The following is a 13319-nucleotide window of genomic DNA, read 5'->3' as shown; positions in this document are numbered from 1 at the left end:
AATGAAGAAGAAAATGCCCCGCTGCTGTTGTGAGTTTTTTTACTTAGTGAACATCTCCCAAGAGCCATCTGTTAAACTTAACATTCCCAATTATCGGGAATTTGGCTCAGGCATTACTTTGGTAACCTGCATAAACTAGAGAAAGTCTATGCTCTGAAAAGGATTATAAAAGCACCATGTGGCGGTTGCTCTGTACAGGAGTCAAATATTAATTGTGTTGTTTCCAGTAAAAATAAATATTGATCACTGAGCCAATGCCTCCGACAGTTATGTTTGGGAAAGGAACGGGCTTATGACAGCCTGTGCTACAGTTAATGGACATTGTATCTCAGTGTCTTCTCAGCCTTGCACTACAAGAATGTCCAAGAAAAAAATAAATACCCAGCAGACATTCCCTTCCTTGTTGGGCATTCTGCAGAGACACAAATGCTCTTGTTAAACTGAAACCCCTCTTTCCCATTATGGAATGAACATACACTGGTACTAATGAATATGGGCCAATTCAGTCTTATTTATTACAGAGAAAGTCATGGTCTCTAAATTAAACATAGCAGTAATGACTTCCCTCTGTCTCTAGGGCTTGCAGACAAAAGAGAGTAATTGTTACACAGGGAATGTTTGCCAAAGAATGACAGATCATAGCCTGCTGCCTGACATTTCCTGGCTCAGGTTAGGCAGAAGGCCCATATGAATGCCCCTTCTGCCCTGCCATATTCCTCACTGGTAAGAGGGTGAGTTAGACATGAGATTAATCAGGATTTTCAAAGTGCCAGATGACTTAAGAAGCAAAGGCTGTGTGGAATCACCAATTTTATTTTTCAAAAGTAATAATATACCATATTGGTTTTGAATGGGAACAGTAATAAGAATAATTTGTTACAGTTGCAAGAATTTGGGTTAGCATTATAGTTGCATTTTTAAAAGTAAACATGATTTCTCTTTTTCTTTTAAAACAGAGAAACTTCTTTTTAAAAAACCATTTGAATGCTACAAGATACTAGCCTGTGGTACAAAACATTCTTTTTCCATCCACCTCACCACCCAAAACAGAGCAAAAATTACAACACAAGGAAGTGAGACCATTTAGTGAGATAGCTAAAAAAGTAACAAGTCACAATTACATTGCAAAGGAGAAAAATTATCCCTTTTGATGCTCTAGTCATTATAACTAGAAAAATAAATTACAAGTAACTGAGTGTTTCATTACTGCCAAGCTTTTGTTTAGTTCTAACATGTTGTTCTGTGTTTGCTCTTGAGTTCTCTAGTGTATTTTAGTGCCTGTGCTAGGAAGTTTGAATTGTTTGCTATATTAACTACTATAACACACCTCTCCATGGCAGTCATCGTAAAGGTCACCAAGTGAAAGTCAAAATCTCTGTGTTTATTTCCTTTATTCTTGATATGCTACACACTCAGACACTTGGCAATTTTCTACAAGTTTCAACTTCCCCTCTTAGGCAACTTTCCTTTCCCTTTTTTATATTATCTACCAGCTGTGTGTTTCTCAAAACAAACAATATTTACTAGTTAGATTCATTTTCTCAGGAGACAGAACAAGTGGGATTTTTTTAAAAGTACTGTAAAAGTCAAACAACTATACAACTCATTTCCGAATTAGGAAAAGCTCAAGCTGGATATTAACTTAGTTCACTTATCCTATGATTTTCCTTTCTAGTCCAGTGGATAAGAGCCCTGTGGTCCAATGATACAGAGAGGGATAACATGTGTTAATAAAGAAATATTCCACAATCTTGATTTCCTTTTCTCTTCCCTTGTCTGTGCCCAATTTCCTGATTCGCAGTCTTCTTGAGACCCAGTTTTAGAGGAAAGGGCAGGCTATAAAGATGATGATACTACAGATACACACTTTGTCCCACATCCTTTGTTCATAACATATCAGAATGAAGACATTAGCTCCTAAAGACCAGTTCCATGTTAGATTTCTTCTCTTGTTGGGAGAGAGACTAGATTTATATGTCTGAATGATTTTCTGCTAAACAAAGGTAGTTACCTTGTTCATAAATCACCACCTCATGGGAGGAATCTGTTCGGCCCAGTTGCTCTTGTAAAATCTATTTTTCCTGCATAGTTACTGCAAGGAGATTTGAAGGATTTGAATGCTAGGAAAACATTTGAACATACAGTTGCACAAACTGCACCTGCAGCCCAAAGTATATAGGCCAGGAAGATGCTTTTACTTTGTCCTTTTGCTAACTGTACAAATTGCGCCTCTCATACTCAGAGGAGAGGTGGAGATGCAGTGGCACAACTGCTGAGCCTGCCTTTTATTTCTCCTTCATTGCCCCACAGGCAACATGCAGCAGCAGAAGCAGCAAGTGCCTGTCTGGGGTACAGAGTGGGGGATGACATGGCGCCTGAGAACCATTGTGGCGGAAGGGAGAGGCTCTCTGGATGTGACTGACAACAGCTCTTCCAGTCTAATTGCTGCCTTTTATGCTGGGAAAGGTCAGCTCTCTTGGGGACTTAGGCTACGTTTGATATATATTACATATGTCAGCACCACATGCAGAGAGCACAGCCTAGGCTTTGCACTTGCTGTGCACAGTGGGAAAGACCAGTTTGTGACTGGTTAAGGAAGATGGAGATATGATGTCATCTCTTTGAGCCCTTAGGGCTGAATTCTCTGCTCCGGAAAGTAAAAAATGCCACCGGAGTCTTTATTTGCCTGTCAGGCAACACATTGCTGTGCATCAATGATAGCATAAAGGTTGACACGCAGTCAACCAGATGCATTGGTGGGTCTGGATGCTTTCAAGTGAGTGTCTGCCAAGTTAGTTGGCCATTTTGTTGAAGCCCTTTGCTCTTGGAGTTGACATCCAAAAAATAACATTTCCGAGCTCCTCTTTTGCCTAACAACCCATTCAGTGCAAAAGGTGAAAAATACACATATGTGAGGAGGTACAGTTAATGGATGTTCAGTTTAACTTCCACCATGATGCCTGTTGAAGTTAGCTGACAAACCCATTACAGTATATAGGAGCTAATCATAATACTACTAGTGTCAAACCAGATTCATGGTGGGAAGAAAGGCAAGTGCAGATGCTCTCTCAGGAAACTAGGTTAGCTTGCAGGAACACTTGTGCAAAGTGGACATGATTTTGTGCTTCACTAATTCTATCCATTCTCCTGAGTTTGCCTGTATCATACATGTTTTATAAATATTATTAGTATTTTCTAAACATCTTGTCAAAAGTACTTCTATGATACACTTAAAAAACATGTCCTTTTGCTTATAGCATTGATGCTATCTGGTACTTCTGAGTTCCTGCTGTTGACAAGGAAATCCTGTTGACATGTAAATTCACTGAGATTGGAAGTAACATGTTAAAAACCAGTGTGTTACCTTTAATTTGTTGAAATGTTCAAGAACTGTTTTAAAACTTAATTGTAATTGTTAGATTCCAATATCATTATATGTCAGCAATTAATAATGTTCCTCATTAGTTTATCTTCTTATTGACCATTTTTAGTAACTTTTTTAAAAGATTATTTTACAAATGCATTAATAAACTATACAATTCTTTTCTCTTTATGTTAACAATTTTCTCCTAATGATTTGATATGAACACATTCTTGCTAATGCTAATGGTTCAAAGCTTTGTTCCCCAAAAATTGTCCATGGTCCACATAAGAAAGACTCTCATCCTTTGCTTATGGTCCTTAACCCCTTTCTTCAGTGATTGACATTAAACTGGACAAACCACAGGAACCACCAGCCAGTGAAGGAGGCTGTTCTTGTTAATGCAAAGCGCAGGATTCGTCAGCTCCATTTGACACCACACGCTTGTTGTGTTGCTTCCTATTGGTTAGCTTTCTAATACAAATTGAGTTATTGGATGGGGAGGATTTCTTTTCTCTCTAGGGGAGGGAGGGGGTGGGTGGCAAGGATCAAATACATGATTCAAGAGCCGATACTGTTTTCTTTTTTGGTTCAGTTGTAATATATTGTACTTTATAAAAATGCCAAAACAATTCAGAATTTTAAACAAGACACTTTAATTGTGTGTGTATACAACTTTCAGCCGTGGGGATGTATATCCTTTTTTGGGTACTTTTTTTTTAATTGTATATTTGTAAACTTAACAGAGAAAACCCCAAGATTATACAGGCTGTATGGTTTCAGTGTTTGGCATAAATTGTAGACATATCTTCTAGTGAAGTAGTCCCTGATTAGTTCCACCTAATACTATCCTATTCACTGTCCAGCTGCAGGCTAATAAAGCATGCTGCATCTACCAGTGTGCCATATAAGATTTCTGACTATACAGCCATATATAGATGGAAGAGAGAGTTGCAACAACTAGAGAATTTTTGTTCATAATATTGAGAGTGTACCTCTAAAGTTCCCAAACCGTTTCATGTAAGGTGGCCACACTGCATGCACAGCTTAGTATCATGTTCCATACCATAAAAGATTTTAAAGCACTGCTATGGCGGCTAGGCCTTCACTTGTTTCACACAGGGTATATCCATACTGTAAAGTTGTATGGTGATGAGGTGGCTTAGTAGTTAAGATGCCAATTCTGATGGTTGGAAGGTTGGCAGTTCAAAGTCCAAGTGCCGCATGATGGGGTGAGCTCCTGCCACAACCCAGCAGCTTGAAAGCATGCAAATAAATAGGTACCATTTTGGTGGGAAGGTAACAGCATTCGGTGCAGTCATGCTGGCCACATGACCACCAAAGTCATCTTTGGACAATGCTGGCTCTTTGGCTTAGTAATGGAGATGAGCATCACCCCCTATAGTCAGTTACAACTAGATATTCATGTCAAGGGAAAACCTTTACATTTAAAGTTATATTGATACTACATTAACTGCTATGGCTTCATCTTGCAGAATTCTAGAATTTGTAGTTTGGTGAGGTACGCTAATTTCCTTGCTAGAGAGTGTTAGTGGACTCCTCTGTACTACAGTACTAGACCTGTCCAGGAGAGAATTCCAGGTTCCCCATCAAACTATTATATGCTAAGATTATATAGCATGGAGGGAATTAAAATGGTATAAAGTTCTATAACTGTGTATAGGCAAGTGTCAACTTTTGAGAAGTCACACGTTTGTAAAAGCCACCATACACATATACTGCAGTGTATATGTAAAATTAATGGGATTTCTGTCATTTAACATCTATGATTGGCCCAGGAAAATTCTAGAATACTGGTTCCTTGTAGGCTTCTTCACAGTCAAGTTATAGCTGCCACGTTGTACTATCTTGCAACAAAACAAGTTTGGCCAAAAATTCAAAGGCTCTCTCACTCCAGGCTTATTGTTAGAAATAGGTTTCTTCAGCAGCAACTCAAAATGGCAGCCAAGAGTCAAACCGAGCTGTCAATTACTGTAACTTCAAAAATGTACCCAGTGGGATAATCTCACTTTTAGCCAACTGTACTGTTCATGGTGGTTGATCATTATTATGAGTGATAGTAACTTCTGCATGAGTGAACAAAGCAAAGGAGAGGAATGAGGCCTGTCTCCTTAGAAAAGAAGATTACCTTGGCAACAAAGAAGCGATAGATAATGTATTTAATTTTTGTATACATGTGTATGCATGTTTTATAATGACATAAAACATACACTAACTCACGCAGCTGTGTGGAGGTGTATGTCTACACACCCATGCACAATATAGATGCTTGGTTTCTCCTACTGTTATGACTTGAAAGTGCAGCCAACAACAATTGTGGAAAATTACAATTGCTGCAATGTGTGGGTCTTAAAAGGTTTTTTTTTGTTATTGTTGGGGGAAAGTGTGATTTGTTATGTCTTCAATAAATTAAACTCAGATACATGTGAAACTAGAAAAAAATGCATGGAGAAGTTTCTCCAAGTGTTGTCAATCAATGTGTGATAGCACATAATTACACTCAAAATACCATAGAGAAGGTGGCTATCATAAGATTGTGTTACCTGTCATTATCACTCAATGTAACAGCATCATAAGGGTATCAGATGTTTTCTAATTCAACTTTCAGCCAAAGCTGTAGGCAATGCCAGAGTGATCACCACTATGTGATAATGCAATAAATCAGGCAAGTGCTTTCTCTGTGGAATAGTTCTGCTTGTGGGATGCTCCTGTACAGCCAAAAAACAAGCCCTCACACATGTACTAATACATAATTAGGATGCCTGTTTTATTCAATAGTAGACTTATAGAAGTCCTCATACCATACACTTTAGTTTGCCTAATTATAGCCTGCAGCCAAAAGCAACATCAGCTGCCTAGTTTTCTTTTCTAGCCAAATCAGTTCACCTTTGACTTGTCAGTTTCCCTGCTGTTTTTTCTTCTCTTATCTTTAGCATGTTTAAAGAATGTCCACAACTCTCCTTGATCCTCTTCTTATGTTTCATACATCACGAAAGCAGCAAGATTGCATCATTCACTTTCCCCCATTACACATTCACTTTCCCCCATTACTTGTTGCTTGTTTTCTCTTTGAAAGCGTGTTAGCAGTTGTTTAACTGAATGCTAAAAGATGAATATTGTTGGAAACTTGAATGTTTTACAGTTTCAGTTTTATAGTCAATCATATGGAACGTTCATGCAGCAAATATAGCCCTGTGACGAGGCCCTCTTACAGTCTGGAAGTTCCCCAAGGCAGATTTCATTGGACAGATTACTGTCTATTAGGTTTTCCATCTCCAAGGTATAAGAGCATTTTGCCAGTGGGTAAAATCAGATGAACTGACAATGAGTTGGAGAAGATCAATGTTAGTCAAGCAAGTCAGGCTTTTCAAGGTAAGTGACATGTTTATCTTGCAACTGGAAACCAAGAGAAGACAGTAATAGCATTTACAGTTAAGAGAATGGTTAAGAGGAAGTTCCCACAAAAGTTGAACTAAGTAGTATTAAAATGCCAAATTAATATAATTGATTGCTGCTAGTAAACTGAAAGGTCCTGAAAAATCAAAGTTAGTACATGTGCAGATAACAATGAGAAGACAAATGACATCCACATAGCTTTGCCAGTACAAAAGCAAAATGAAAAACAAACATGGCTTTCCCAAGAGACAGTTTCCAGCTCTTACTTCCATCACGTTCAACAAGGAAAAATGAAAAGAAAGAGAAAAGGTTCCCATGAAGTATTTTACAGAAAGGGTATCCATGGCCCTGTTTACGTGGGCCTTTTAGTACGTCCTAACGATGTACTAGGGTTGCCCGGGAGCGTAATTTTTAGACGCTCCCTAACCCTAGTACGTCGCCAGGATGTCAAAATGGCAGCGCCCTGTCTACATGGGTGCCACCATTTTGACGTGATGGACACCTAGCATCCGCACGTCCCAGCGCGCTTGTGACGCTGCAAGTGCACCATTGGCGCTTTGTGGCGTCACAAGCGTGCCGCATAAAGAACCCATCTTTTAAGGATTCTTTTTGCTCCGCGGGGAAGCCCCGCGGTCTGGAAGCTGCGGCTTCCCTGCGGAGCAAACTTGGGTGGCGGGAGACCACCCGCTTTGGGTGGTCTGTATCCCTCCCATTAAACATAAGAAGGGTGTTTGAGAGTGTGCACACTTTCAAGTGTTTTCTTAGACAAGGAATACTTAGAGGTAGATTTGCCAGTTCCTTCCTCTGAAATACATCCTACTGCACCTGGTATTCATTGGCGGTTTCCCATCCAAATACAGTTGGCACTTAGCATTCATTGTGGAATGCTTCCAGGACCCTCCGTAGATACCAAGACCTGTGAATGCTGAAGTCCCATTATATACCATGGTGTAGTAAAATGGTATCCCTTATATAAAATGGCACAGTTTGCTTTGTGTGTGTGTATGGTTCTATCCATGGATGCAGAATCCATGGATATGGAGAGCTGACTGATAACCAGGGCTGACCCTGCTTAGCTTAAAAGTCCTGGGGGTGGTGTGCTGTTGTTAAGTGCTTTTATCTTTTTAATTGTATTCTGTTTTTAAACAAATGATGTATTTTAATATTGCAATAGTTTAATTCCTCTTTAATTGTACTGTGTTTTTATACTCTAAGCTGCTTTGGGTCCCAATTCTGGGAGAAAAAGAGGATACAACAACAACAACAATAGTAGTAGTAGTAGCAGTAGTAGTAGTAATAGTAGTAGTAGCAGTAGTTCTTGTTGTTGTTTCGAAGATCAGATACATCTGGTGCCTTTAGTGTACTTAGGCACAGCTACAGGAAATGTTTAGGGTCATATGAATCTCATCCATTCTCTAAAAGAGAAACACTGAACAGGGATAAATCTCTGCACAAAGTGTGAAAGTCTTTGGAGAAACCCCCATAGAATACATGTACTCACAAGTGCCAGCATAGCATAGTAGTCTGAGTGCTGAAATATGTGCTGGAGACCAGGATTCAAATCCCCACAGCCATGGAAACCCACTGGCTAACCATGGGCAAGCCCCACTCTGAGCCTCAGTGAGAGGCAAAAGTAAACCCCACTCTGAATAGATCTTGCAAAGAAAACCCATGATAGAGTCACCACAAGTGAGAAATGGCTTGAAGGCACATAACAAACTATATACTCACATATGATTAAATTAAAACATAATCTGTAGAGAAGCATTCAGATGATTAACTTGAACACCATATACAATGGGCCCTTGGTATGTGCTGGGGTTTTGTTCCAGGGCACACACAAACCAGGAACCGAAATCTGTGGATGCTCAAGATTATATATAATGAGGTAGTAAAATGGTGACCCATATATAAAATGGCAAAATCAGGCTTTTCAGATTTTTTAAAAATACATATTTTCAAGCCATGGATGGTCAAATTCTGGATACGCAATCTGAATACTACAGAGGGGTAGCTGCATAACAAAACTAAACAAGCTATTTTACAATAAAAAGAAAGAAAATAGAAAGAAATGGATGGACTATATGGAGACATTGCCCACAAAGATTTGTAAAAATCACTATACGATTTACCAACAACTCTAAGAAATGGTATTAACTGTTGAAGTTTCAGACTAAAAATGCCACTGTGCTTACAACATGACAGAGCCCAACTGGAGATCTCATTCAGAGGTTCTGCTGACCATGGGGAAAAATAAATTTTTGACACTTAAGCAAAAACAAGAACTGCAGCCCTTACAAATAAGCATGAAGGGCTGAAGCAAGTTGAGTTAACTTTAAAAAAAAAAGAAACCATTCTAAAGCAATAAACAGAGTAAATCTATCTTGATAAAGATTCATTCCCTTTACATACAGCAACTCACACCATTCTACATGTGTTTCAGACCAAATGCCTTGTAGAAACATCTTCTGCAGTACTGTACTTTCTCTTAAATTAGGAATTACTGTTGCTCCTTTTCTAGATCACTACAGTGATGTAGATGACAATACATTTCCTTCTATTGAGAATTTTTTTTTTATTTGCAATGTTATGCTTGTTTGACTTTAATTTTGAAGAGCCCCCTTGGTCTGGACCATGTTCTACTATTGGCATTTTCAAAAAACAGACCTTCAAAATAAAAATATATTTTTTGTTTATTTCACAATGTTTCCTTTGCATATGGCTCATTCATAGCTTCTCTCTTGTTAGTGAGGGGGGGGGGGGGACACAAGTATAAGACTGTTGTTTTCCCCAAGCTAATGGACAAAATCCTAATAGACATATAATTAAGATCTCTCTTCTTGAGTGTGTGCAATCAGACTACAAAATATGTTTAAAAGCCTCTCTGTCATATGCAAAGCTACAATTAGGCAGCCCTTTAAACTAGTGAGGCAGACACATAGGGACCACAGAGCTTATCCAGATCAAAATTTACAATAGGATTGATTTTGATTACTTAGGAGAGAAGGACTCCCACAACAGAAAAAAATGTGTATGTGACTCACTCAAGTTCACCCAGTGGGTTTCCATGGTCAAACGGAATCAAACCCTGTTCCGAGAGTTGCTGTCCAACACTCAAACCACTACACCACACTGGGATTTACATTTACCTATTGACAAATTGGCAATAGCGATCAACATATGCCCAAAAGGATGCATAGAGGATAGGTATAAATGGCATGAAATTCAAATCTTCCATGCCAGAGAGAATACTGAGAATTCCTGACCAGGTATATATACAGCAGGATGGGGGATTTCCCCCGCTGCTTTTATGTTCTCATGCCAAATAGGTTAGACTGTAATTGGGCACCAGGATAGCCACGCAGTAAAGTTGATAGAGCTTTTACATATCCACATTTACCTGGTGTGGACTGGTGGGTTCATAAACAAAAATACCATAAAATACTTTGCACACTAAATTGTTACATGCAAGTCTATATAAGGAAAAAAAGTCAGTGTGGATTCGATACTTTTGAGTTCGGTTCTGCAGTATCCTCCCTAGATGAGTTCAGAAATATGTGCAGTCTCTTAGTACTGCACACACGTGGCCTACCACTGGCTTGCAAAACTACGCACAGAGCAGAGATTAGCAGAGTGCCAGCTGTGGTCAGCTGGCTGGGATGTTTTAGTCCAAAACCCCAACTCTTCCAGCTTCTGGCTGAGAGGGCTTTGCTATGTGCCCTTAAGAAAACCAATAGGAGGAGGAGGAGAAGTAGGAGGGACAGTGGCAACTTTCTTCTCTATGTCAAAAGAAACTGTAGCTTCTCTTCCTGGCCTCCAGGAGAACAGCCTGAGCCAAGAGTAATATTCTTTCGTTCACTCTCAGGCAGAGATGAACCATAGTCCCAACCTGGATCATTTCCCCAGTGCTATTTACTTTTCTTGGAGCAGGTAAGTCACACGCCATGTCTACTGGAATCTAGTTGTAAAGAAGCTGAACCAATATATTAACAGCTTTCATGTATTTTAACTTTTATTGACATAGGGTGGGGGAATGGGATTTGTGTGGCCTTCAGGATCTTGTTGCACTGCCATTTCCAGAAGCTCCAGCCAGCATAGCCAATGGTGAAGAATATCTGGAGGATTATTATTAAAGTTTATTTATAAAGCACTGTAGGTTTACACAGAGCTGTACATCATGCAATTGCCATCCTGGTGTAATACTAAACAAGCTATTTTGTGCTATCTTAATCTTTCTTAAGCATACACACTTAGCTATTGCCAAGCTACATTTTAAAGTTTTTACAGAGGAAAGAATAAACTAGTAACATAACAACAAAAGGGCTGAGGCTCACAAGCATGAGCCAGTGTAGCACATGGAAGCACCCAGAGGCAATTAAAACCATTTTTGGCCTGGATCCAGTCAAAAGTTTTTCATACTGTGGGTTGTGCAGTTCACTACAATTGCTATCAGTTACACACAATGATCTGAAAACTGGTGAATTTACAAAGAATAACTTATGTATAGGGTGAGAACATTGAGAAATACTCAAAGGTGTAGCAGAACTTCCCTCCCTCCACTCACATTAATTGAAGAGATTAAACCAGAAGGCAGAACTAATGCTCAAATAAAGAATAGCTGGGATGAAGGGGTTTCAAGCAATAACTACCACAGCACTCTCGTAAGCAATGTGCAAAAGATCACATGGGAGGATTCTTCATGGAACTAATTGGCAATCAAAAGGAAAAACAAGCACTTCCTGTAGACAGCCAAGACAAAAAATGAGGAGGGAGAACAATCCCATTGGGGTAGTTTCCAATAGAATCTGTGCTGTAATTGAACTCAGCAGTAACTCACAGTAATTATTAAATCATTCACCTTACACACTCCACTAGTGCCATTTCCTGAGCTAGGATTGAAGAACCAATATTTTGCAGTAGAACAATTTGCTCACAGTTAATTTTTTTCTTGAAACAATATCCAGCAACATCATATCCATTAAGGGGTGAGACCCAAACCCAATATATTAGCAAATGTCAAAGAAACCATGGTCATCTTCCTTATCTATATTGCTTTGGACTTATTTTTTCATGTATTAAAATACTGTAACTGCAAGATGTCATGACAAGTATAGTATCAACTACATGGCAATTAGAGTTACATAAGCAAATAGATTTCTAACCCAAAGTGTTTGCAATCTATATGCATAGTGAGTGTCATCATTCCATTGTAAAAAGTGACCATCACAAAAAATTGCTCAAGTGTTGTCCTAGCCTTAAAGCCAAGAGGTATATCTTATTCAAAAAGTCAGTTTCTTTGGCTTGTACAGTGGACTCTTGTTATATGCTGGGGTTTGGTTCCAAAATCCCCATGGATAACAAAATCCGTGTATGCTCAAGTCCCATTAAATATAATGACATAGCAAAATGGTGCCCCTTATAAAAAATGGAAAAAGGGACATTAGCTCTTACCTGTAATATGTCCATTCCCAGTAGATAAGAGCCCCACATCCTGTAGTTTGGGTTATGTTCCTCCCACTCACTCCAGATAGGCAGGAAGTAAAGAGAGAGACCTTTGGTGACCCCATGTGGGTGGAGCTAACCCTAGAAGGCCAGTCGCTACAACAGACAAAGGCTCTAGAAAAAACATACACAATTCATTTGGATATCAAACTATAGAGAATTGGACGGCAACCGAGGCAGCCAGTGAGCAATCTAGCTTGCTCCCCATAGGGACGCATTATGTGGATATGAACCATCCTCGCGCCAGCACCCGAGGGTGGGCCAGGATGTGGGACTCTTATCTACTGGAAATGGACATATCACAAGTAAGAGCCAATGTCCCTTTTCCCAGTAGATAAGACCCCCACATCCTGTAGTTTGGGATTTAAACAGGTTGGGCTGTGCTGGCCCTTCAGAGACATAGGTTTGAGCACCTGCTGCAAGACCCCTCTCCCCTCCTTTATTTGCCCTATCAAGGGAGGCTGCCTGGGCAGAAGTTTCTTCCAGGCAGTGAGGAAACTGCTCCTGGCTTAGCAGTGACTGAAGACCATTTGGAACCATGGGTAGATAGCTGTATATGGCCTGTAGTGTAGCCCTGATATTCACAGGGCATTTTGTTTTATTTATGTTTGAAACAGCCCCAACTTCAAGCTGGGGTTTAGAAGCTTAGCCCTTTCAATCTCAGGCAGGCTTTATAGTAACCTGGCTGCAAGATAGAAGCTAGCTTGGTCCTCAGCTCCCTTCCCACTTGCATAGGTAGCTGGGAAGGGCAGAGGGGCTGCTGTGGGACATGGCTCTAAATTTACCTGAGGTAAGTCTGTATCCTGAGAAAGGATTATCTCTGATGGAAAGGCGAGGCCAAGGGCCCCAATTGTTCTTCTCAAGAGTGCCACCATATGAGGCAGCCTAGCACAATTGGGGGTGTAGGGAACACTCTCTACATCCTTCTGAGAAGTTTTCAACACCCCCTTTTTCAGGGGGGCTGGGAATGCAGGAGGATTTGTATCCATGTGCTCTCTCAGAAAATCATAGAATCCTAGAGTTGGAATAGACGCTAGGG

The 13319-nt window shown here is 39.8% G+C and overlaps 1 protein-coding gene across 1 annotated transcript in view; it reads left to right on the top strand.

The window, feature by feature from the left end:
- RAB6B (RAB6B, member RAS oncogene family) overlaps window positions 1–9503 on the top strand; it is an 87502-nt gene extending 77999 nt beyond the window's left edge. The window contains exon 8 of the mRNA XM_089509356.1: window positions 3699–9503. Within this exon, the coding sequence (XP_089365482.1) occupies window positions 3699–3763 (65 nt within the window). The 3' untranslated portion in view covers window positions 3764–9503. The remainder of the gene's footprint in view (window positions 1–3698) is intronic.
- Window positions 9504–13319: the final 3816 nt, after the last annotated feature.

This window comes from Sceloporus occidentalis, unplaced genomic scaffold (assembly GCF_023333645.1).
Source record: "Sceloporus occidentalis isolate IW3139 unplaced genomic scaffold, rSceOcc1.0.p SCAF_2, whole genome shotgun sequence".
NCBI classification, from domain to species: Eukaryota; Metazoa; Chordata; class Lepidosauria; order Squamata; family Phrynosomatidae; genus Sceloporus; species Sceloporus occidentalis.
The sequence above is the reverse complement of the archived record's forward strand: the minus strand, read 5'-3'. Positions and strand labels throughout refer to the sequence as shown.